Source organism: Dipodomys merriami, unplaced genomic scaffold (genome assembly GCF_024711535.1).
Source record: "Dipodomys merriami isolate MVZ:Mamm:240054 unplaced genomic scaffold, mDipMer1.0.p SCAF_50, whole genome shotgun sequence".
NCBI classification, from domain to species: domain Eukaryota; kingdom Metazoa; phylum Chordata; class Mammalia; order Rodentia; family Heteromyidae; genus Dipodomys; species Dipodomys merriami.
In genome coordinates, this window is record NW_027206069.1 from 8,975,319 (window position 1) to 8,997,713 (window position 22,395).

Genomic DNA, 22,395 nt, shown 5'->3' on the forward strand with positions numbered 1-22,395 from the left:
TACTGCCCAGAATTCAGGTGGAAGGGCGCCATCTGCTGGCCAAGATCAGCCTCTGCCCTGTGGCAGCTCAGCTTCCTGAGACCCCAGACTGCCGGCTCTCTGGGGCCCCAAGAAGGCTCTCTAGCTTCTCCTGATGGGGTCCTCAGACAGGGTGGGGGGGGGGGCGCTGGCGCACTGTAAGAACATACAGGATCCTTATAGCAGCTCCCGCTGTCCCATCGCCAGCTCTGTCCCCATCCCGGGAGCCAGGCATCATCCCAGAGGGCAGCGCTGGTGATCCATTTGCGCTGTGAAGCCCTAATCCTACCTTAACATGAGCTTCATCTGCTGCTGGGGCCAGAGGGGTCCCTCTGACCTTTACCTGCGGCTGGGGCCTCCCAGTGCCGGCCCCTGGGGGAGAGGCTGCAGGGTGGGGTAGGACAGGGCTGGGAGGGGGCCTGCCAGGGTTGTCTGTCTGCTTTCTCCCATCAGACCCTGGGACCTCAGGGCTGGCAGCATGCAGCACAGCCCTGATCTATGGATGGAGCCCCGCTTGGGACCATTCACACTGGGGCCCCACAAGAGCTTTGTGACATTTATCAGTCACTTGTTAACTACCTACGCTCAACGTCAGGGACACAGAAGCTAATCACCTCACCTTGATGTTCTGGAAAAAGTACCAGCCACAACTGCCATCCCATGGGTGATCTCTCATGAAACCAGCCTGGGGTGTGGGTCCATGGATGAGCACTGTGTGGCTCAAGCTGAGGCATCAGGGGGGCTTCCTGCAGGGGCTGGGCTTTGAAGGATGCATAGGAGTTGAGCATGCATGGACCATAGGAATGGTATTGCTGAAAGAGGAAGAAGCAGGGAGATGAGAGGTGTTCTGGAAATGACCCAGAGCTAGGAATGGCGCCCAAGGATGGCGAGAATGAAAAGACCAGGCCGAGGGCAAGCAGGACGAGGGCCTGAGCCTGCAGGCAGGTGGGCCCTCCTGGAAGGGGTTAGGATGAGAACGGGGTCCTGGGCTGGCAGGCAGAACTCCAGCTCCACTGGAGAAGGAAGTGCCATTTTCAAATGGTCTTTATTAACCCCACAGTGCATCTTCCAGTCATCCCTGCACCCGTCTGTTTCCTCCTGTGGCCGAGGCTGGGTTTGTCCATGCATTGCAGGTGGTGGCTCGGCCTGGTGGCCCCAGTGTGCACATAGCTGCTTGTTGTTGGGCTCGGGTGCCACAAGGGGGCACTGTGGGCACTGGTGGCTGAAGACAGGCCCTGGGCAGGGTGAGGCCTGTCTTCATCCTGAGATGCGGGGCAGGTCCAGGCCATGCCGGCTCTGTCCTGAGGGGCCTTGGGAGCGGCTGTGGCCAGGGGACCCTTCCTCAGCCAGTCCTGAGCTCAGGCCTTCATCTGGAAAAGACCACAGTGGGGTGGCAGGGGGCAAGTGGAGGGAATGGCTTGAGGAGCTGTGAGAACAGGGGGTGGGCTTGTTGCTGTAGCTGGATGGGGGGGCCTCGTCCCCCTAGGAGTCTGTTTTCCTTTTGTGTAATGAAAAACATGACCTCTCAGGGCTATGACTATGCCTCAGGAAGCACCTTTGGCTGCTGCTTTATGGTAATTTTGGCTGTTATTGTGCCACATTGGGTCAGGCATGCTTGGTGGCTGGTATACACGTCTGACATGAACGCCAGTGTTGGCTGGTATACGGGGGACCTAAGTGTGAAAGTGTGAAAGTGAGAGAGCAGCCAGTCCCTGCCTTTCCAGCTAGTCTCAGGAAACAGTGCCATGGCGAGGCCTCACAGGAAGTTGGGCTCCCGCACAACCAGGCAGGGTGGGCTGGCACTGCCCCCGCCACCGTCCAGGGGCCGGTACACAAAGTGGAAGTCGCGCTTGGGCTCGCTGCGCAGCAGATAGCCCTTGATGTGGTGGGGCAGCGCCTCATCGGCCAGTTGGAAGCAGCGCCCGTCCACCAGCACAAAGAGCCGGTGGTCCTCTGGCTGCAGCACCTCAAACTTCTCGGCGCACTGTGCGCACAGCACCTGGGCCGCCGTGTCTGCCCGCGAGGCCAGGGTCCGTGACTGCTGCTCAGGCTCCAGGTACGACACACAGATGAAGTCCTGTGGGGCGAGAGGAAAGGGCCTGACATCACAGGCGGGGCCAAGCAGAGTTTGGGTGTCACCCCCCACTCCCATGTCCGGCTCACGCCAGTGGTGGGGGCCACTGTGGCCTTGGGAGGGTCTTTGATGTCTTGGAGCCCCAGGCTTCTCTCTGTACAGAGGTGGCAGGGCAGCTGTGATGGGAACAGGTGCATGAGCCCCTTCTGACTGCACTGAGCCTGTGGGGCCAGCCTTCCCTCTGGAGTCTCCCTTCCACACTGAATCCTAGTAGTGAGCAAGTGCACCCCCTGGTGGCCAGGCCACAGACTTCATCCATCCAACATCCATCCATCCAGCCAGCCACCTAATAGCCATCTGACATCTGTCCATCCACTCACCCAACACCCATCCATCCATGCATCCATCCAACACCCATCCATCCATCCATCCATCCATCCATGCATCCACCCAATAGCCATCTGACATCTGTCCATCCACTCACCCAACACCCATGCATCCATGCATCCATGCATGCATCCATCCATCCATCCATGCATCCATCTATCCATCCATCCATGCATCCACTCAATAGCCATCTGACATCTGTCCATCCACTCACCCAACACCCATCCAACACCCATCCATCCATCCACCCACCCACCCATTGGAAGTTCAGACTCTACCTTAGCACCCTGCAGTTCACACTGGTGAAACAATTCAGCCCTTTCAGGCCAGAGTTGCCCCTGGGGTTCGGAGGCAGGGCAGAGAGAGGAGTGAAAGCTTAGAGGAAATAGGGAGGGATCTGGGGACAGGACGGAGACCCAGGACATGTGCAGAGGGATCTTACAAATTGAGGACAGGAGCCCTCACATGCACAAATGCACCCTGTAGACTCGACCCTCCACCAGCCAGGACCTGCCTGGCTCTGCACCTGTTCCCATTCACTGTGTGGCCCTTGACCTTTGTCACCCTCTGTGTCCTCAGCTGTGGACCAAGGATTACATCAGTTCTGGCATCATGGCTGTGCATTTGTCCATAAAGGGAGCTCGAACCTGGGACAACCTCTAAGGGCAGGCATCCTGCATCCTGAGGGCGGATGGGAACTGTGTGCGGTGCTGCCCTCTTGTGGACAGGGTGGAAACAGCAAGAGGATGGCTCAGCAGCCAAAAGGGTGCAGGGGTGCCAGGCTCCTAGCAAAGGGATTCTTCCAGAAGGAAATTCTAACCCCTCTCTGTGTCTTAGTAGTGTCCTGTGTTCTCCTTGTCCTCCACTAAGCCCCCCAAGGGCCCTTTGTAACTACTGCTGACACAGTCTCTGGACGTTCAGTCTGGGGAAGGGATTTAAGGTGTCAGGTGCAGAGGAAGTACTAAGAGGAGGCAGAGTGTACCCCTCTTAGATCTTCACCCCCATCCTGGGCCTCTCTCCTATTGCTGGGGCTCATCTCATGGTGCTCTGAGTCAGCAGCAGGAACTACCGAGAAGAAGCAGGAAGTAAAGGGGGAGGGCCAGGCCGAGACCAAGCATGACGGAATCTCCAAGCATGATGGAAGGGACACACACTGTGCTGTGTCCCCCCCGAAGCCAGTTACCAGATGCTGTTGATTTGAGAATAGACTCCATACAGCTCATCTGGTTCACATTCTGCCTGTATGGTCAGGGAAACTGAGTCCCAGAGAGACACTGGGCTCAATCAGAGTCACACAGCAAGCTAGTGTATGGCTGAGTCCATCCAGGTCTCCTTCCTCACATACGTGGCCATCTTGCAAATGGGGAGTGAGGTTCAGGACTGGTGTGCTCTGGGTGCCATGATAGTGATCTGGATTGCTGTGGACGGCTCTGGATTGCTGCCTGGCTGTTAGACCAACTTCCTCTCTTTTCTATACACTGCAATCCTGGTCTGCACCAGCCCTGGGCTTGGTCTCTGAGACACCTGTGAACCGTGGGTGGTAATCTCTCAGAGACAGAAGATGAGGAGCCATCGCTCTCCACGCTGATGGAGAAGTGACAGGAGGAAGCAGCATCACCTAGTCTGTGGGGAGGGGGAGGGGGGTGCCAGGGAGGCCTTCCTGGAGGGGGGCTGTTGGAAACAGAGTAGCCATGGTGTTCCTCCCCTTCTTGAGGACGAGAACCAGGGCGGCCTGAGTGGGGGCTGGGCAGCCAGGGAGCTGAGCCGCGCAGGTCCAGGGAACGGTGGGTGTCTGGATGCCGTCCTCCCGGAGGCCTGTGTGTGGGGATGGAGTGGAGGAGGCCCGGACGCAGCGTGCATCCAGGGCGCCCCATGGGTCCAGCACGGAGCCGGACACACACTGACTCTTGTGGCGTGGGAACCCTGCCCACTGCGCCCCTGCGGACAGGCCGGTGGGCAGGAGCGCTCAGTCTCTGCCAGGGTCCCCCAGCCCTGCCACCCTGGCCCCCAGCATCACCTGCACGGAAGAACGCGAGGCCCGGGCCTTGTTGAGCGTGCGCCGGCGCTCCCAGCGGTGGATGGAGTCCTGCACCTCCACGCTCAGCTGCCGGGTCACCGTGATCTTGTCATAGTTCTTGATGTGCTCCAGGGCCCCGTAGGTGGTGGTCAGGTAGTAGGAGCCTGAGGACCAAGGGCGTGCAGGATGGAGGACGGCATCCCAACTCCTACAGGAGGGAGGCTGGTCCAGGGGGCAGGCCCCGCCCACCACAGACCCCGCCCACCCACCCAAGCCCCGCCCCCAGCCCCACCCGCTGCCACCCCCAGGGGGCGCTCGCACTCCACTCTCTGAGTTCAATCCCAGCCCAACCCAAGTTGGACCAGGTGCCTGGAGTATCTATTAAAACTGTTTGTTATCTACTTGACCTTAAAGCCTGAATGGCCAGGAAGGCTTTTCCCGTGATTCCAGCCCTGCTCAGGACCTCTGTCTGCTGGGGCCCTATTTTTCCCAGCGACTCCTTCTTTGACTCGGCCATGCAGGGCCTGGTACCACCGCTAGGTGGCAGGCAACACCACTCTGACTTTTGCGTTGAGCCCTGCTCTGGGGTGAGTGCTGGGCCCAGCCAGCCGTCAGCCAGCCTGGGGAGGGGCTCGGAGCCCACGAGACACCACTCTGGATTCTTGACTGGCTCCAAGCCAGGTACCCAGCAGGGGCCGGGGACTGGTGTTTGTTCAGATTTCTTTGGAAGCTGGGGAGGGGTGCAGAGAGAGAGCCGGCCCCATCAGCCCTTCCTGCTCTCCAGGTGCAGAGATGGTGGGACCTAGCCGGCTGCTAGATCAGGGGCACAGACCTGGGGGGAAGGCCGCAGTGCATACTGGATCTAGCTTGCACACATGCTGGCTTTGCTTTTGTTTTGGGTTTATTTTCTTTTCTTATATTATTTACTTTTTTGGAGGGTGTGGGTCGTGGGGCTTGAGCTCTGGGCCTGGGCACTGTCCCTCAGCTCTTCAGCTCAAGGCCAGTGCTCTACCATTTGAGCCACAGTGCCACTTCTGGTTTTCTGGTGGTTAACTGGAGATAAGAGTCTCATGGACTTTCCTGCCTGGGCTGGCTTTGAACCCTGATCCTCAGATCTCAGCCTCCTGAGTAGCTTAGGATTACAGGCCTGAGCCTCAGGTGCCTGGCTTGTTTATTTTTTCATCAGTATTAGTGCTTAAATTCAGGGTCTGGGCAGTGTCCCTCAACTTTTTTGCTCAAGGCTGGTGCTATCACTTGAGCGACACCTCTACTTCTGGCTTTTTGGTGGTTCATTGGAAACAGGAGTCTCAGACTTTCAGCCCTGGCTGGCGCTCAATCTGTCTTCAGATCTCAGCTTCCTGGGCTGAGAAGGTGGCTCAGCAGTAGAGCGCTTGTCTCACATGTCTGAGGCCCTGGGTTCGGTTCCTCAGCACTACATAAGCAAAAAGAAAAAAGTCGGAAGTGGCGCTGTGGCTCAAGTGGTAGAGCACTAGCCTTGCTGAAGAGCTGAGGGACAGCGCCCAGGCTCAGAGTTCAGGCCCCACGACTGGACCAAAAACAAACAAACAAAAAAACAGATCTCAGCTTCCTGAGTAACCAAGATTGCAGGCCGCCTTGTGGGCACTTTGTGGATGGCAGAACTGTTATTCCCATGAACCATGAGATGCAGGAAGGTAGAGGCCAACCCTGGCCCTGTTCTGCTTCCATCATCCACAGGTGGTCATCCTCACCGCCCTGGGGAGAGAATTCAGTGGGGTGTCTGGGAGGTGACAAGGTCATGGGATCAGTGACCTTATGAAGGAGCCGGAGAGCTGCGCCACCCTCTTACTGTGACAGAGAGAAGGCATCATCCATTGGAGCGGCCTCACCTAATTTGGCCATGACAGCCAGAAGGGGGCGAACACAGCCACGTCCGCAGAATGCCAGAGCCTCTAACCCAGAGCTACCCTGGCCCCTCCCCCTTCCCAGCCCCGGGCTGCCTTTGATCCCTCCTCTGCTTCCTCCAGTTTCCAAGAACCTCAGGGTTCTGGAAGGTGAGGATTGTGGGGGCGGGCACCGCTGGGGGCCCAGTCCCCTCCTTCCGCACCCCTGCAGGCTCCATCCACTGGTCCTGTGCTCCTCAGGGCGGAGCTGGTGGATCCTGGGCGGCAGTGTGGGGAGACTCAGGAGCAGCTCCCACCTCCCCTCCCCTCGGACATGCTCAGACAGGGTGGAGGCTGTTGAAGGCGAGGCCCCTGTCCAAGCTGAAGACCCCCACGGTCCTGCTGGTGCTAGAGGCTCCAGACCCCCACCGGCAGGCCTGTGCTGCGGGCTGGAGAGGGGCAGGGGAGACACGCAGTCCCAACCCACACCCTGGCTTTGGACTAGGGCAGAGGAGGTGCAGGAGACTCGGCCCCTGTGCCAACACCAAGTTCTCGCATGGCCAGGGCTGCTATCAAGGGTGGCGTTTGGATGTCACGGCAAGGCTCTGCCCGGCTGCACATTTGCCTTAAAAGTCTCCCCAAGGGAGGTGGATGCTTTGGGGAACACACTGTGAGTGGATGGAAGGATGGATGGACGGAGGCTGGCTCAGTGGATGGATGGGTAGATAGGTGGAAGGGTGGATCGTGGAGTAGATGAGTACTTAGCTGTGGTGGGGATGGATGGGTGGAAGGTGGCTAGATGTGGGGAGCTAGGTGGATGAGTGAGTGGGGGGGGGCAGGTGGATGGATGGAGGATCCATAGGCGGGTGTGGAGGATATCTGGATAGGTGGACGGTATAGAGATAAATGTAGGGGTGGATAGGTGGATGGATAAGTAGATGGGTGAATGTGTGGATAAGTGGACAAGTAGGTTGGTGGATGGGTGGGTTGGTGGATGGGTAGATGGGTGGATAGGTGGATGGGTAGATTGGTGGATGGGTGGATAGGTGGGTGGGTGGGTTGGTGATTGGTGGATGGATGGATGGGTGGATAGGTGGGTGGGTTGGTGGATGGGTGGTTTGGTGGATAGATGGGTGGATGGGTAGATGGTGGATAGGTAGGTGGGTGGGTGGGTTGGTGGATGAGTGGATGGATGGGTAGGTGGGTGGACTGGTGGATGGGTAGGTTGGTGGATGGGTAGGTTGGTGGATGGGTGGATGGATGGGTAGGTGGATGGATGGGTGGGTGGATGGGTGGGTGGATGGGTGGGTGGGTAGATTGGTGGATGGGTAGGTTGGTGGATAGGTGGATGGATGGGTAGGTTGGTGGATGGGTGGATGGGTGGGTTGGTGGATGGATGGGTGGGATGGATGGATGGATTGGTGGATGGGTGGGTTGGTGGATGGGTGGGTTGGTGGATGGATGGATGGGTGGATGGATGGATTGGTGGATGGGTGGATTGGTGGATGGGTGGATGGGTGTATTGGTGGATGGGTGGATGGGAACTCAGAGGACAGGTCAGGGGCTCTGGGAGTCCCCCCATGGCCACAGCATCTCAGGGGATTCTTGGTGGAGGCGGCTGAGACTCAGCGGGCAGAGGAAGTGTGGGCAGGAGAAGGGGAAGGGAAACGGAGGTGGGCATAGAAAACCACTCTCTCATATGCCACCAGGGCCTGCAGAGCCTTGACGTCAACCTCCTCCATGACAGGGGTCCTGCGCTGGGCCGGCTGAGCAGAGCTGAGCAAGGCCTCAGGTCCACCACTGCCAGCGCGCTCACGTGCGCCCTGCCCTCAGCCTCTGCTGTCTGACCAGCCCCTGCTGCTCCTGCTACGCAGGACATCTCTCCCTTGTTTCTCTGCTTATCCTTCAGTGCTCGGCCTGGATGTCACCTCCTCTAGAAAGCCCCCTGGATTTCATCATCTGGGCTTCTCTCCCATTCCAGCTACCAGTGAGCAATGGTAATATCCTCTCTTCCTGGCTCTGTGAGCTCTCCTGGAACAGGAGCGTGGGGTCCCACGTCCCAGAAGGCCCTTGTTGGGCCCCTGGTTTTGGGGCCTGTGTGACTCACCTTCCCCCAGCTGCAGGGCGGGGTCCATGAGCTCCATCATGTACTCCACGTCCAGGAGCATCTCCGTGAGGTTGCTGCGCGCCAGCACGTACATGAGCACGGGCAGGAAGTCGTCCGCCCCGTAGGGCTTTCCTGGAGGAAAAGGAGGCGGTAAGTGCCAGGCTTCCCGGGAGCTGCCCCTGTCAGGGTGCGGTGCCACGGTCACCCCCACGTCAGCGCTTCCTGACTGCTCATGAGAAGGTCATGGAGCACCTGGGCTCTGGCTCTCTGGGAGGCCCAGGCCCAGGGCAGCTTGAGGAACAAGGAAGTTAAAGTGCTCTGGGCAGCTGAGCACCAATGGCTCATGCTTGTCATCCTAGCTACTCAGGAGGCTGAGATCTTAGGATCAGGGCTCAAGGCCAGCCCAGTCAGGAAAGTCCATGAGACTTTCAGCTCCAATTATCCACCAGATAACCGGCAGTGCTATGGCTCAAAATAGTAGAGTACTAGCCTTGAGTGAAAAAGCTGGGCAGAGCCAAGAACTGTGTTTCAGGAGAACTGGCCGGGGGGGGGGGGGGTAGGGGAGGGGGTGGTGCTTGCATTCCCGTCTGCTCAACCTTGTTCAAGCCTGGCATTCGCGCTGGAGAGCACAGCTGCTCTGCCTCTCCAGTCTTCTCCAGCCTTTGCATTTTCACAGCAACGGGCCTCCTGGCTTCGCTGGGACATGGCCTCCCAAGATGGAAGCTCCATTTCCCGCTTCCCTTGCAGCTAGGTGCAGGCACACACCTCCCAGGCACTGGCTTCTCAGTTGCCCCAACGATCCTCAGGGTCAGGACGCTAATAAACTCCCGCCAGTGCCCACGCCAGTCCCAAGTGCCCCAGGCCAGGGGAATGACTTCCAGCCGAAGGGTGTTGGAGTGGGGCTCTGGCTTAGGAACCCAGAGGCCCCGATTCTGCGGGTGAGGAGGGTGGGGAAGGCAGAGGTCCCCTCAGGACCTGAATCATTTTGTGTCCTCAAGTGATGCTGGCCGCCCCCTGGGATTACCAGGGACCCCTCTCATCCCACATTGGTGTCTCCAGCCCCCCGTGAGCACCTCCTCTCCGCGTCCCCTGCACACACACACACGCTGGCACTTTATTAAAGGGGCCCAGGAGGTCGTGCTGGGTGAACAGAGAGTGGAAGAGCCTCCCATAGGACCCCTGGACCCACAGAGCATGTATCAATTTCTCCAGCATTTCCTGGGACACCTCCCCTCCCCCCACCGCAAGCCTTCCGTCCCAAGATGCAAGGCGAGGTCTGCCCTCTGCTCAGGCCTCCTGCATTCACCGTTCTCCAGCCTCATCCCCTAAGCCTCCCCGACCTTGAATCTCCTTAGCGGTCTGATTGTAGGCTGTCCTTCTGTGACTCCCTTCTTCCCAGAGAACCAAGTCCAGTCCACACACGCTGTGGAGTTCAAGGTCTTTTGTGAGAGTCCAGACACCTCCCTGCCCTGTCCAGATGGACCAGCCAGCTGGCCAGTGGCCCCCGAGCCGGTCCCTGGGCCCCTACCTGAGGCTTTTGCCACATCCCCTCCGCGTACTGCACCCACGTGTGTCACACTCGAAAGGTTTTTTTTTTTTTTTTTGGTTGTGGGGCCTGAACTCTGGGCACTGTCCCTCAGCTCTTCAGCTCAAGGTAAGCACTCTACCACTTCAGCCACAGCGCCACTTCTGGTTTTCTGTGGTTCATTGGAGATAAGAGTCTCACGGACTTTCCTGCCCGGGCTGGCTTTGAACCGCGATCCTCAGATCTCAGCCTCCTGAGTAGCTAGGATGACAGGCATGAGCCATCACTGACAAGGCGTCACTGCACCAGTGAATCCTTAAATCAGCTTGGCCAGCTGGGTGCAGCTGGAATCTGCCTTTTCCTCCCCCACAACCCCAGCTTCCGCTACTTCAAGCTCCACCTCCCCCAGGAAGCCCTCCTGGGCTGCCCGGACACCAAAGCTCACTCAGGATGGTGCCTGTCTCCCCGCCTCCCCATCCTCCAGACATCCAACCCATCAAGTCTCAGTGGGCTCACTGTCCTGTTCACAGGCAGCCTTCCTTCACCGTATGTCAGCTCCCCCCCTCATGCCACCTCCTCCCTGCCTTCCCCTCCCAGCCCTGTCCGCTTGCCCACTCTCATGCACGCTGGGTAATTCCCACTCCAACTTCCTCATGTCTGCCCTTCCCTCTTTTCCTCCCCAGGGCAGTGATGGAGGCTGTGTGAGCTGCGATCAATCACTGACCCTCTCTGAACTGTCCTATCACTGTCCCTCTCTCTTCCAGCTCAGGGCTTGTGCGTGGATTCTCATTGGACCAGCCTTGGGCTGTGGGAGGTGTTCCCCCAGCCCCCTGCCCCAGCCCCCAGGCAGCCCCGCCAGCACAGCCAGTGCTGCATTTTCCTCGTGGAGGCCCAGGGCTGGGCCTGGGCACGGTGGGGCCTCAGGGCGGCTGGGACCCTCCTGGGATCTGTGCGTCTCTCTGGAGAGGCCGGGGCTCCTGCAGGCCTGCGGCGCACAGGCCCTGCCAGCTGCATCTCCCGGTGGCCTCCGCTTTCTTCCTCACTGGCCGGGGCCTTCTGCGTGTGTTCTGGGCTGAGACACGGTGGAGAAGGCCACCGCTCTTTCAGAGAAAGCTCTTGACCTGGAAACGAAGGAAGGACCCCCCCCCCCAGGACTGCGGGATCAAGGGTGGCTCAGGAAGCCCCTGGGAGCCTCGATTTCCCCATCTGAACACCCATCGCAGCGTGTTAAGTTGAGGGCTGTTGATGGCTTCAGAGGGCTGGCATGAGGTCCTCCGGGAAGCATGTCTCAAGGAAGGGTTAATCATCTGCTCTCTGCAGGGCCGGTGAGTATTTTTAGGTTTGCAGAGCATGCAGGTTCTTTCCCAGCACCAGCTGTCACAGGTACCCAGTAACTGTTCAATAAAACTGCTTCAATAAGACTCCAGGCACCAAATCAGGCTAGCCAGCCCGAGCAGGCGGGAGGCTGTGGTCTGCAGACCCTGTACTAGAAGGAAAGGATGTAGCATTTTGCATCACTACCCACACCCTCTAGTTCTGCTGGTTGGGTTCTTCCGAAAAGTAGGTGGCGGATGCAAATGTCCTGGGGCAGCCTAACCTTCTGTGATTCACTTTTTCCTCTCCATTATGACTCCTGCCTAAAGCAGCTTCCTTTCTTTGGGTGTCCTCCCTGGTAACCCCACAAGACCAGATGTGATGCATTTCCAGTGAGTTCCTAGGTGCCGTCCCTGCAGAGTGAGGTTGGAGAGGTGTTCCCTGCATACTTGCACAGACAGGAGACTCCTGTGACACCCAGATCCTGTCCCCTGCCTTGTAGTAAGTGGCAATGTCCAGCGATGTCCACTTATGTGTCCACTGATCTTTCCAATGTCTGTTTCCCTGCCAACGTGTCAGCCTTGCTCAGGATGCTACTTCATCTCACTCAGTCTTTAAAACCAACACCTCAATAGTGCCTGGCTCCTGGGATTTGAGCTTGGAGCCTTGTGCTCTCTCTTGCTTGACTTTTCTTTTTGTTGGTCATGGGGCCTGAGCTGTAGGCCTGTAGGCCTGGGCGCTGTCCCTCAGCAATTCAGCTCAAGGCTAGCCCTCTACCATTCGAGCCACAGCGCCACTTCCAGCTTTTTCTGCTTATGTGGTGCTGAGGAATTTAACCCAGGGCCTCATGCATGCAAGGCAAGCGCTCTACCACTGAGCCACCTTCCCAGCCCCACCGGCTGCCAATTCTTGATGTGCTCTCTGCTGAGAGGTGGCGGACGCCCTGATCAGAGCCGGCTTCCTGGGCATGCTCGCGGGCCTGGACAACACGCAGTCACACGGGACCCCTGCAGGCCTCCACTGGGCCGGCCCACGCCTGTGCCCTGACACATAAGTTCCTTTTTGTCCTTTTCTGTTGGTACTGGCGCTTGAACTCAGGGTCTCATATTCTTGCTTTTTTTCCCCCTCTCACGGCTGGCACTGTCACTTGAGCCACACCTCCACGTGTGGCTTTTTGGTGGTTAATTGGAGATGAGAGTCTCTCAGACTTTTCTGCTCAGGCTGGCTTCAAATCAGGATCCTCAGATCTCAGCCTCCTGATCTGTCTTAGTCTCACTGCAAATGGGCCAGGCAAGCTCAGCCATGGGCTGCAAAACTAGAATCATGGCGGCCAAAGAGGCGTGTGGGGGAGACCACCGCAGGCGTGGGGAGGCGGTGCAGAGGCCCTGCTGTGGGAGCACGGGGTGGGTGTCCTGCGGTGACAGTGGAGGAGGTGGGCAGGTCTTGGGCTATGGAGCTCCCAGACCCTCGGAGCAAGGCAGCTGGTTTGCCTGAAAGGCCATGGCGGCGCAGGGCTGAGTGCACGGAGCAAATCACCAACCACCGGAAATCAGCTCCTCATGCTCCCCATCGGCAAAACATGAAAAACACCGAATGAGGAACTTGCTTAAAGGTCAAAGGAGGGGGTGGGGAAGGGGCTGCGCCCTTCAGTCTCAAAAAAGAAAAGGGAGCGAGCTGGGAGCCACTGGCTCACGCCTGTCATCCTAGCTACCCAGAAGGCTGAGATCTGAGGATCAAGGTTCAAAGCCAGCCCGGGCAAGAAAGTCCGTGAGACTCTTATCTCCAATTAGCCACCAGAAAACTGGAAGTGGGGCTGTGGCTCAAGCAGTAGAGCAGTAGCCTAGAGCAAAGAAGCTCAGCCACACAGCCTAGGCCCTGAGTTCAAGGCCAAGTCACAGTACCTGCACAATAAATAAATAAAAGGCAAGTCTCTGGACGCATTGCAGACTAGAGGTAATACACCCTAGAGACTATAACGCAGCCACGCGTGCAGTCTTCCACTGGATTTGGAATGGAGAAAATGCTCAAAAGATTTGATTCGCCCAGCCATTCAGATTAAAAAACAAAACAAAACCCAAAACCAATTTATGAAATGCACAAAGAAATGTGCAGGTCTGCAGTCCTTACACAAAGCATGCAGCAAGGCCTCAAACATTTCACAAGATAAAATGCCCAGGACTGTGTGTGTGTGTGTGTGTGTGTGTGTGTGTGTGTGTGCGTGTGTGTGTGTGTGTGTGTGTGTGTGTAGAAGCAGACGTGTGACTTAATCCATTCAAAACATGGAGTGAGGCAGGGGCACGCAGGTGAAGCAGGAAGTTAATCAGCTCTATTTCTGTCCTTGGACTGTGTGCAGTCTGAAAAGATCTCCAAGTGAATGACTTTTTTAAAAAGCATTTTTATTTCCCATACAATCGCACAGAGAAGCCTGTGTGCAGATGTCCAGCAGGACTGGCTGTGGTGAAGTGGCTGGGGCTCAGCTGTCTACTGTCATTTTGGGGGGCCGTCAAGGTAGAAACAAGCTGTGGTACTGTGTGGGAGGGTAGCGGCTCAGGTATCCGGGCATCAGAGCCCACACATCCTTGGGCCCTCCCACAGCTGTATCTGTATGTGTAAGTGCATATGTATGTGCATGTGTGTGTGTGTGTGTGCATGCACATGACTGCTAGTACTGGGGCTTGAACTCAGGGCCTGGGCGCCATCCCTTACCTTGTCCACTCAAGGCTAGTGCTCTACCACTTGAGCCACACCTCCAGTTGGGGCTTTTTGGTGGTTAATTGGAGGTAAGAGTCTTACAGTCTTTCCTGTGCGAGCTGGCTTTGAACTGTAATCCTGATCTCAGCTTTCTGGGTAGCTAGAATTACAGGCACGAGCTCGGGCCCCAGGCTCCCAGCTGTACTTTATAAATAGGAGAACAGACCTGGGGACAGGGCCTGAGCCCCACTCTGGGGGCTTTGCGTGGCCGTCCTCACAGGCACGCACGGTGTACCCTCATGTTGAAGCCCCGTGACGTTATTGTCTAAGACCAGCATGGAAGCTGGGGTCCCAACCAGGATCACCAATGAGCCTGGAAAGCCAACTCTTGTAGGGGGGCGCTGCAGGTGAGGCTGCTGGGCTCCCAGGGGGGTGCTTCTGCCCTCCCCCCTAGGGGAGATGAAGTTGGGAGTTACCAACTTCTGCCCAAGTGATCAGCTGTTGTGGAAGGACTCCACAATCCCATGAGGCACCTGCTGGGTTCTCTGGGGAATCTGTGCCAAGCCAGGGTCCTGCTGGGACCTTGGTGGTTTAATGTCCCCATGGAGCTGGCCTTGGAGAGCGCAGAGTCACACTGGCTTCCCTCTGCTCTGAGTCCTCCTGCTGCCCCGCCCCTGTGCATGCACCTGCAGTTGGCCCCGCCCCTCAGCCCTGGGCCCGGCTAGGTTTCTAGGAGTCAAACTCATCGACAGTAAAATTCACGGTGTGTGACGGGCAGGCCCGGGGACTGGGTTTTACCAGGACTCCAGGAAGCCAGAGGCTTGTGGGTCGCGGGGACACACCGAGGCTGCGGTATGGGATCCGGCCGCCTGTGGGGTCCCCGTCCTGTCTCGGGGTCTGCAAGCCCTTGGGCCTTGACTTTCCAGCCAGCCTGTGGGGGCCCAGGAGGGGAGATGGCCCCCATTGGAAGTGGGGTCACGCAAGGTGAGATCTGTAGTCATGAAGTCCCAGCTGAAGGGGACCGTGCAGAAAGCAGCACATGACAGCCTCGCGAGAGCCTGTGGGTGGGATGGCTGTGCCCACTCACATGGGGGAAACTGAGGCAGGGACGATGGCATATGCATGGTTGGTCTGCCTCCTGGCTGTCCTGCTTTTCCTCTGAGGTCCCAGGCTGGCTCGGCCCTCTGAGTCTAGCGGAAGGTGCACACAGCTGTGTCCTTTCTGGCTGGACCTCGTTTCTTGGCTGTCCCTCTACCTGCCATACAGGACGGCCCTGGCTGGTGCAGGTGAGAACGTTGCTCTGCCAGCCCTGCTCTCGCACATCGTAAGCTTTAGCTCCGCGTGGCAGCTGCCGGGCAAACCAGGTGTCTTCTCCAGGCTCTGGGCTGTGGGCTGACCATGCTGCCCACTTTTTTCTTTTTGGCCGGTCATGGGGCTTGAACTCTGGGCCTAGGCGCTGTCCCTAAGCAATTCAGTTCATGGCAAGCGCTCTACCACTTGAGCCACAGAGCCACTTCTGGTTTTCTGGTGGTTTATTGGAGATAAAGAGTGTCACAGACTTTGCTGCCCAGGCTGGCTTTGAACCACGATCCTCATATCTCTGCCTCCTTAGTGGCTAGGATTACAGGCCTAAGCTGTGGGCGCCCAGTCCATGCTGCCCTCTCTGAGGGCTCTACAGCCTGCCCCCTGTCTCCACCACCTGAGCCATATCTCTATGGCTTTTTGCTGGTTAACTGGAGATAAGAGTCTCACAGACTTTCCTGTTCCCAACCTCCATCCTCAGACCTCAGGCTCTTGAGTAGCTAGGATTACTGGCGGAAGCCCCCAGTGCCTGGCTGTCCCCTTACTTCTTTGGGGACATTTGAGGAGAGACTCAGTTGCGTTCCCAGCCTGGGCCTGTTGTCAGGACTGCAGACTGCACAAGACACCTCATTTCCACCTACAGCCCACTCCGTCAAGGCCAGCCTTCACGACCCTCTGTTTCTGCGGTAGCCCTGGTTGCTGGTCACAGTCCCACCATGACCACACGAGCCACAGCCCCACCTGTGAGGTGTGCCTCTGAGGGTGTTTCTGTCTCATGAACAGTCGGAGGGCCACAACCCAAACCACAGTCCAACCAGAGAGGCGGCGGGGCCGGTGTCAGACCCCCACCCACATCCCTGCGGCGAACAGGCCCGTTCCTCCACAAGCGGGATGAGAGGCCCCGCTCCGCAACCAGAGCCCGCGTCATCGAGGGGACACACGCGCTGTGCCCGCACCTCAGGCCCTCTTCCAATGACAGAACACTGTCATCGCAAGTGACAGGCCAGGAATCGGAACCCAATCTGTGTGGATACAGAGATGACCATCTTCCTCCTCCCCACGACCATGGCTGCCATGTGCAGCTGGGCAGGTTGCTCATGTCCAGCTGGAGGGTGATTGGGATGAACTTCTCCTGTCTGTCTGTCTGTCTGTCCATCTGTGCTCTGCTTGCTGTGGTACAGGGATTCCTGCTCTTGTCTGCTCAGAGGAGCGCTGGGAGGCACTGTTAGGAAGGCCCAGTGCAGTGGGTCTCATGTGCAATGTGACTTTGCAGCAGGTCCTAGCAACAACCCCCCCCCCCAAAAAAAAAGCCCCTTGGCTCCCCTAATAAGCTCAGGCCAGGTCTCCAAGGCTTCCGGCCACGGGCAGAGGCTGCCCTCCTGCTGCCAGAGCCGGCCTCAACCAGCGGCTCCAACTGCACTGAACACAAGCCATTGCGAGCACAGCCGAGGCCTGAGTAACTCAGTATCCACTGCTGTCCCAATTGGAGTGACCACTGCTGTCCTGCTCAAAGTGACCACTATCATCCCACTCAGAGTGACCACTGCCGTCCCACTTAAGAGTGACTACTACGCTGCTCAGAGTGACTAATGTCACTCACTGAGTAACTACTGTTCCACTCAGAGTGACCACTGCCTTCCTGCTCAGAGTGACCACTGTCCCTCTCAGAGTGGCCACCGCTGTCCCGCACGCCTGCATCCACTGCCCACCCTGATTATGGCAGTGTCCCCTTCCCATTCAAAATCTGAAGGCCTAGGAAGGAAGTGACCTCTGTGGAAACGGGGTCAGATCTCACAGGCCAACACCACGGCTCCAGTCCATGTGGGAGGGGAGAGGAGGCCAGTGGCCTGCCAAGGCAAAAGGATCATCTGGGTACAGACTGGAGTCCTGCAGGCCCAGAAGCTGCCAGAGTCAGCGGGCCCCAGAGGTGGGAGGGCCTTCCCAGCTCCCCAGGGGCCCTCCAGCTCTTAGTCACACTGCTGTGGTTTGAGTCAGCAGGTTCAGAACAGTGTCAGCATCGAACTCCCACACAGCCTGCCCCTGGCACACACAAACAGTGTGGCTTCTCACCTGTCTCTGGGGCGGCAGCAATGGCGCCCTTCCTCCCCAGGGGCTCCCAGGCCACTTACCTGGGTTGCCCAGGGCCATGGAGTCGTAGATGAGCTTGCAGGTCTTGAGCAGGGTGGCGATCTTCTTCTCAGGCGAGTAGGCCTTGTGCATGCCGGCCAGCTTCTGCAGGATCTTCTCCATGACGGGCATGTCTGGCACGCTGGTGGTCACGCCCAGGTCAGTGGTGGTGGTGGCTAGGACCACCAGCTGGTTCTCCTTCAGCTGCTGCAGCGAGCCGTCCCTGCTGTGCAGGTCGTGCAGGCTGGCGTGGATGGCCGCCTGGAGCGGCTTCAGCACGCACTTGTACAGGGCCGACTCCACGATGGCTTCTGTGGCGGGTGAGAGTGTAGGGTGAGCGGGCCTGCGGTGGAGATGCTGCACCCTGCCCTGCCACTGGGTGGCGTGACACTGGCAAGGCATCTCAGGGACCTCAGACCACCCACTGCTGCACTCTAGTGCTGCTCTTGGGCGGGCTCGGGCCAGCCTGCCGTCAGTGCGCAGAGTCACAGTGCTGACCGCACCAAGGTCACTCAGTGTGCCCGGGAAATGACCAGCGGTGACCTCCTCCCATTTCTAAATCCACTTGACTCGAGTCTCGGAAAACACAATTGATGTAGAACCTGGCTTCTCATCACTCCCAAAGCCACTGTGAGGACCTGAGGAGGTGGAAACTCCCGCCCCACGCTGACTTCACTGCCACACATGCCAGGCGGCAGGGGGGTGGGGCATCAGAGGGGGTTTGGGGGGTGGGCCACTGGATATAGAGAGGAGGGGGTTACGGGGAGGAGACAGAGAAGAGGGCATGCTGCAAGAGATGGCACAGGACACAGCTCCCAGAGCGGAGGAGAGCCCTGGCCTGCCTGAGGAGTCAGGGCTGGCCTGAAGGGAGACCCGGGCTGGCAGAGTCCTGCAGAAGAAGCGAACATCTGTGAGAGGCCTGTGGAGTGGAGAAAGGCCTGCATAGATCAGAGAGGCCTAAGGAGAGGCAGAGAGGCCTGCAGAGATTGGAGAGGCCTACGGAAAAAGGCCTTCGGAAAGCAGAGAGGCCTGCAGAGAGCAGAGAAGCTCTCTGGGAAGGAGGAAAGGAAGAAGAAACTTGCCCCCCACTTAGAGACTACAGCTGCTCCTAGTTCTGAGGAAACCCAGGACAGGGTTGCAGACCAACTAATAAAACTCCTTTGTCACCTCTAACAGAGCCCCCATGGATTTTCTCCCTCTAGGGTTATTACACCGTCACCCTGGGCAGGGCTGGTCAGGCTACCATCACTCTTTGCTGATGATGTCAGCAGCTTCTTGCTTTGGCTTAGAGCCCACGGTCAACACAGATCTAGTGTTTGGTAACAACATGTCTGGTCATGACATTCCTCTGCTGTAATGAGTCCCATTCACACTTGGATCTGCCCCAAACCTCTTTCACTCATGCTTTGTTTGTTTGACCCACCCATCTGCTCTATTAGCCTGCCAGGCCTGCTCCTGCCCCAGGACCTTGGTACCTACCATCTTCCTTGCCTCACGGCTTGCCTTCACTACTCAAATGCTATCACCACGTAACAGTCATGATCAACTCATGGACGGGAGTTAGTGAACCTTAATGTCACCATAACTGTGACAAAACCTGTGCTCTGACCCCTGGCTAAGGAGGGACCAACCTACCTGGGCTCTGATAGGGTGAAAGCCATGCCAGGATTTGAACTCACATCTACCCAACTCCAAAGTGACAATTATCTGCTCTGGATAGCAGTAGGAATTTTTTTTTCTTTTTGTTGGTCATGGTGCTTGAACTCTGGGCCTGGGCGCTGTCCCTCAGCTCTTCATCTCAAAGCTAGCACTCTACCAGTTTACCCATAGCACTACTTCTGGTTTTTTGGTGCTTTATTGGAGATAAGAATCTCACAGACTTTCCTGCCAGGGCTGGCTTTGAACTGCAATCCTCGGATCTCAGGCTTCTGAGTAGTTAGGATGACAGGCGTGAGCCACCGGTGCCCGGTTAGCAGCAGAAATATTATGCTGCCCTTTGACTATCTCCAGGGAGGGGACCTGGCTACTGGCTCAGTAAGGGAAGGTTCTGTCCCGTGGAGAGAACGGGCCTGCAGGCAGAAACCACCCCACAGTGATCCCGCTCAAGGGAAGGGTCGTGCCTTTGCCCCTGCAGAGCAGGGTTGGGGGGGGGGGAAATCACAGCTCCTAATGACTAAGGTGAAGGATCTAGAAAAGGGGGTGGCTGGTCAGACCACCTGGCGACAGACAGAGATGGATACACACATCTGGAAAGAGGGGTGAGGGTGGGATGGTCACTGGTGGCCACTGCACAGGACCCTTCCCCTGCCTGCCCCCCCCCCCCCCACGGCCCGGCTCCAAGCCCCCGCTCAGCACTGACCGAGTTCCTCATCCGAGTGCAGGTTGGGGACCACCAGTGCCTTGAGCTCGGTGCTCTGCAGCAGGTAGCTCTTGAGCTGGGTCATCATGGTTCGAATCTCCTGTAGCATCTCCGTGCTGGACGCCTGGCGGCTCATCATCTCCAGGCTGTACACCTTGTAGTCCTGCACCAGGCAGCCGAAGTAGGAGCTCCTATCCTGAGCCAATTCCACTACCTTCTTGTAGAGCTTGCGGTCGTTGGAGAGGAACACACGGAAGACGCTGGCGAAGCTGACCAAGCTGAGGCGGTGGCGCGCCTTGTCTAGGATCATGGACGGCTTCTTCTTCACACTGGGGTTGCTGAAGTCCAGCTCCTCCTCAGTGCTGCTGGTGGAATAGGAGTCCTGCTCGGTGGCCAGGGCAGGGACCCCCAGGCTGTCCGAGAGTGAGGGCAAGGACCCTGTGAACTCTGGCGTGCTCTGAGGACAGACAGAGGCCTGGACATGGAGGTTCTGTGTCAGAGGCTGGGAGGCAGGACTCCCGTCTTCTCTGTTTGCATCAGGTGTGGCCTTTTCAGAGGTCGCCTCCTTCGGGGGGTGCTTGGAGCTCTCCAGGGCAGCCAGGAGGGCAGGGGCCACCTGCCTGGAGACCCGTTTCTTCCTGGGGGGAGGGACTGGGGGTTGTTTGGTCTTCCTGGAAGGTTCTGGCATGCTGCCCAGATCCCTGGCTTTGGTCTCTGTTTCCTGGCCTTGCTCTGTGGTGCCCTGAGGTCTGTCCTTAGGATTATCTGAGGTCCCCTGAGGTGGCATGCAGAGAGAAATGGCCCTGGAAAGGCCCAGATGGTTCCTCTGTGCCGCTGGTCCGGCACTCTGCTCTTCTAGGGACAGTCTCCCAGAGATTCGCCGTCTGGGAGGAGGAAGGGGGAGGCTTTTCTTCTTCATAGGCAGAGGAGGCGCTGGGGCCAGGGCCGGCTGCCCGGGACTGGGGGCTGTCCCCAGCTTCACATCTTCCTCCCCGAGGGGGCCCAGGGGGCCAGGGGCATGGGGTGCAGATGCTGTCGGGGGGCCAGGCAAAGGACCAGCGGGTGCAGGGAGCTCCAGAGGCTGGGCCGGGCCGCAGGGTGGCAGGGCAGGCACTGGGGGTGGGGGAGGTGGGCGTCGTGGGGCCCACCTGGAGGGGAGCGAGGTAGCATCCGAGGTGGCAGACTCTGGGCAGCTGTCTGCAGGCGGTGAGTCAGTGGGAAGTACACAGTCCTCGATGAAAATGGGATTCACAAACCACAGGTGGTTATTTCCTATGGACAGCTCGATTTCACAGGAACAGCTGGCCGGATGGGCAGTGGGACTGAGGCTGGAGGTTGTGGGGGCTCCGGGGGCTGAGTCTCTGGGCGGCTCCCCGCTGGCTGCTCGTTGGGGATTCTGTGAGAAGTCCCAGAAGCCTGTAGAAAGCAGAGGGGGAGAGGCCTTGGTGTGATGGGGGAAGGGGCCTGCCAGCCCCTCCCACTGCTTCCTGAGCTGGGGGAAGCCCCAGAGCCGCCCTCTCCAGCAGGGAGGGGCTGTGAGGAGCCCGCCCACTGTGCAGGGCACAGGTGCTGCTGGCCGGCTCAGGGCCAAGGAAGCTGCACACTTGTATGGGGAGGAAGAGGACACGGTTCCTGAAGGTGCCCTAGTATCCACATCACAGGGTGCAAAGCGGTCACCCTGCCACAGCAGGAAAGGGGCTTGGGCCCAATCTGGCCACCATGGCTGTGACCTGCAGGAAGAATGAAGGACAGATGGATTATGGCCATTGAATCAGTCCTGATTGTCCCTGGGGGCCCTTGTCACGGCAAGCAGCCCAAGTTTGGATGCTCAATGTTAACACGAAGGAGCTGCAGCTGGGATGGGGTGAGGGGCACAGGGGTGCAGCAAACTGAGGCTCCTGCCGAGCCGAGTCCTGCACGGCTGACTGCTGACCGGTCCTCCTGGTCTCGGCTGTGGCGGAGCCGGACCACCAGGGCAGGTCTGGCTCTGGGATTCTTGGCTGCTGGGGATCACACTGTACCACATGCCAAAAGATGCTTAGGGTCCTCCAACATGGCACAGGGACTGGGCATCTGGATGACAGGCCACTCTTGAGCTCACTTGAGAAGCCAGCCTGTGGGTGCCAGACTTCACCTGGCCTGGCTCTTGAGCCCTGATCACAGGCCTTGCCCTTGATGGAGACCAGAGGCTCTGAGAAGAAGGCCCTCGCCCGAGGCCATAGGATGGCAAGGGCAGGTGCTGGGGTATGAACGGGGTCACGTTGGCTCCCAGGTTTGTGTTTTGTACTCGATTTAGGGCCTCCCCTCAGAGGAACTTGCGCCATTTCCTACCTCGATTGCTGTCTCGGAGTCTGAGGGGGGGGGCGGGTGGCTTGCCCTAAACCGGAAATGTAGCAAGACCAAAATAGGCTCTTGATGGCAGAAAGGAGGTATCGCAAGAAGGTGAGGGCAGCCAAGTATGTGCCCATTCCAGGGAGACGGGATCCAGGAAGGGGGTGGAGCTCACCCTCAGGCCTGCCCTGGGTCTGGAAGCCAGCTGAACAGCCGGCTGTGCCCACAATAACAATGGTAAGATTCCATGTGTCTCTCTCGTATGCAAAGCTCCGCACAAC

At 58.2% G+C, this 22,395-nt stretch overlaps 1 protein-coding gene across 2 annotated transcripts in view; it reads right to left on the reverse strand.

The window, feature by feature from the left end:
• Positions 1 to 497: 497 nt before the first annotated feature.
• The window catches only part of LOC138810502 (ras and Rab interactor 3-like), an 87,103-nt gene continuing 65,205 nt past the window's right edge, over positions 498 to 22,395 (reverse strand). The window contains exons 7-11 of one of the 2 annotated variants that reach the window (XM_069997697.1): positions 19,784 to 21,199; positions 17,427 to 17,735; positions 8,466 to 8,597; positions 4,497 to 4,660; positions 498 to 2,095 (exon numbers count right to left, since the gene is read on the reverse strand). In XM_069997697.1, the coding sequence (XP_069853798.1) occupies positions 1,775 to 2,095; positions 4,497 to 4,660; positions 8,466 to 8,597; positions 17,427 to 17,735; positions 19,784 to 21,199 (2,342 nt within the window). In that variant the 3' untranslated portion in view covers positions 498 to 1,774. The remainder of the gene's footprint in view (positions 2,096 to 4,496; positions 4,661 to 8,465; positions 8,598 to 17,426; positions 17,736 to 19,783; positions 21,200 to 22,395) is intronic. The other variant, XM_069997699.1, reaches the window with a different exon arrangement.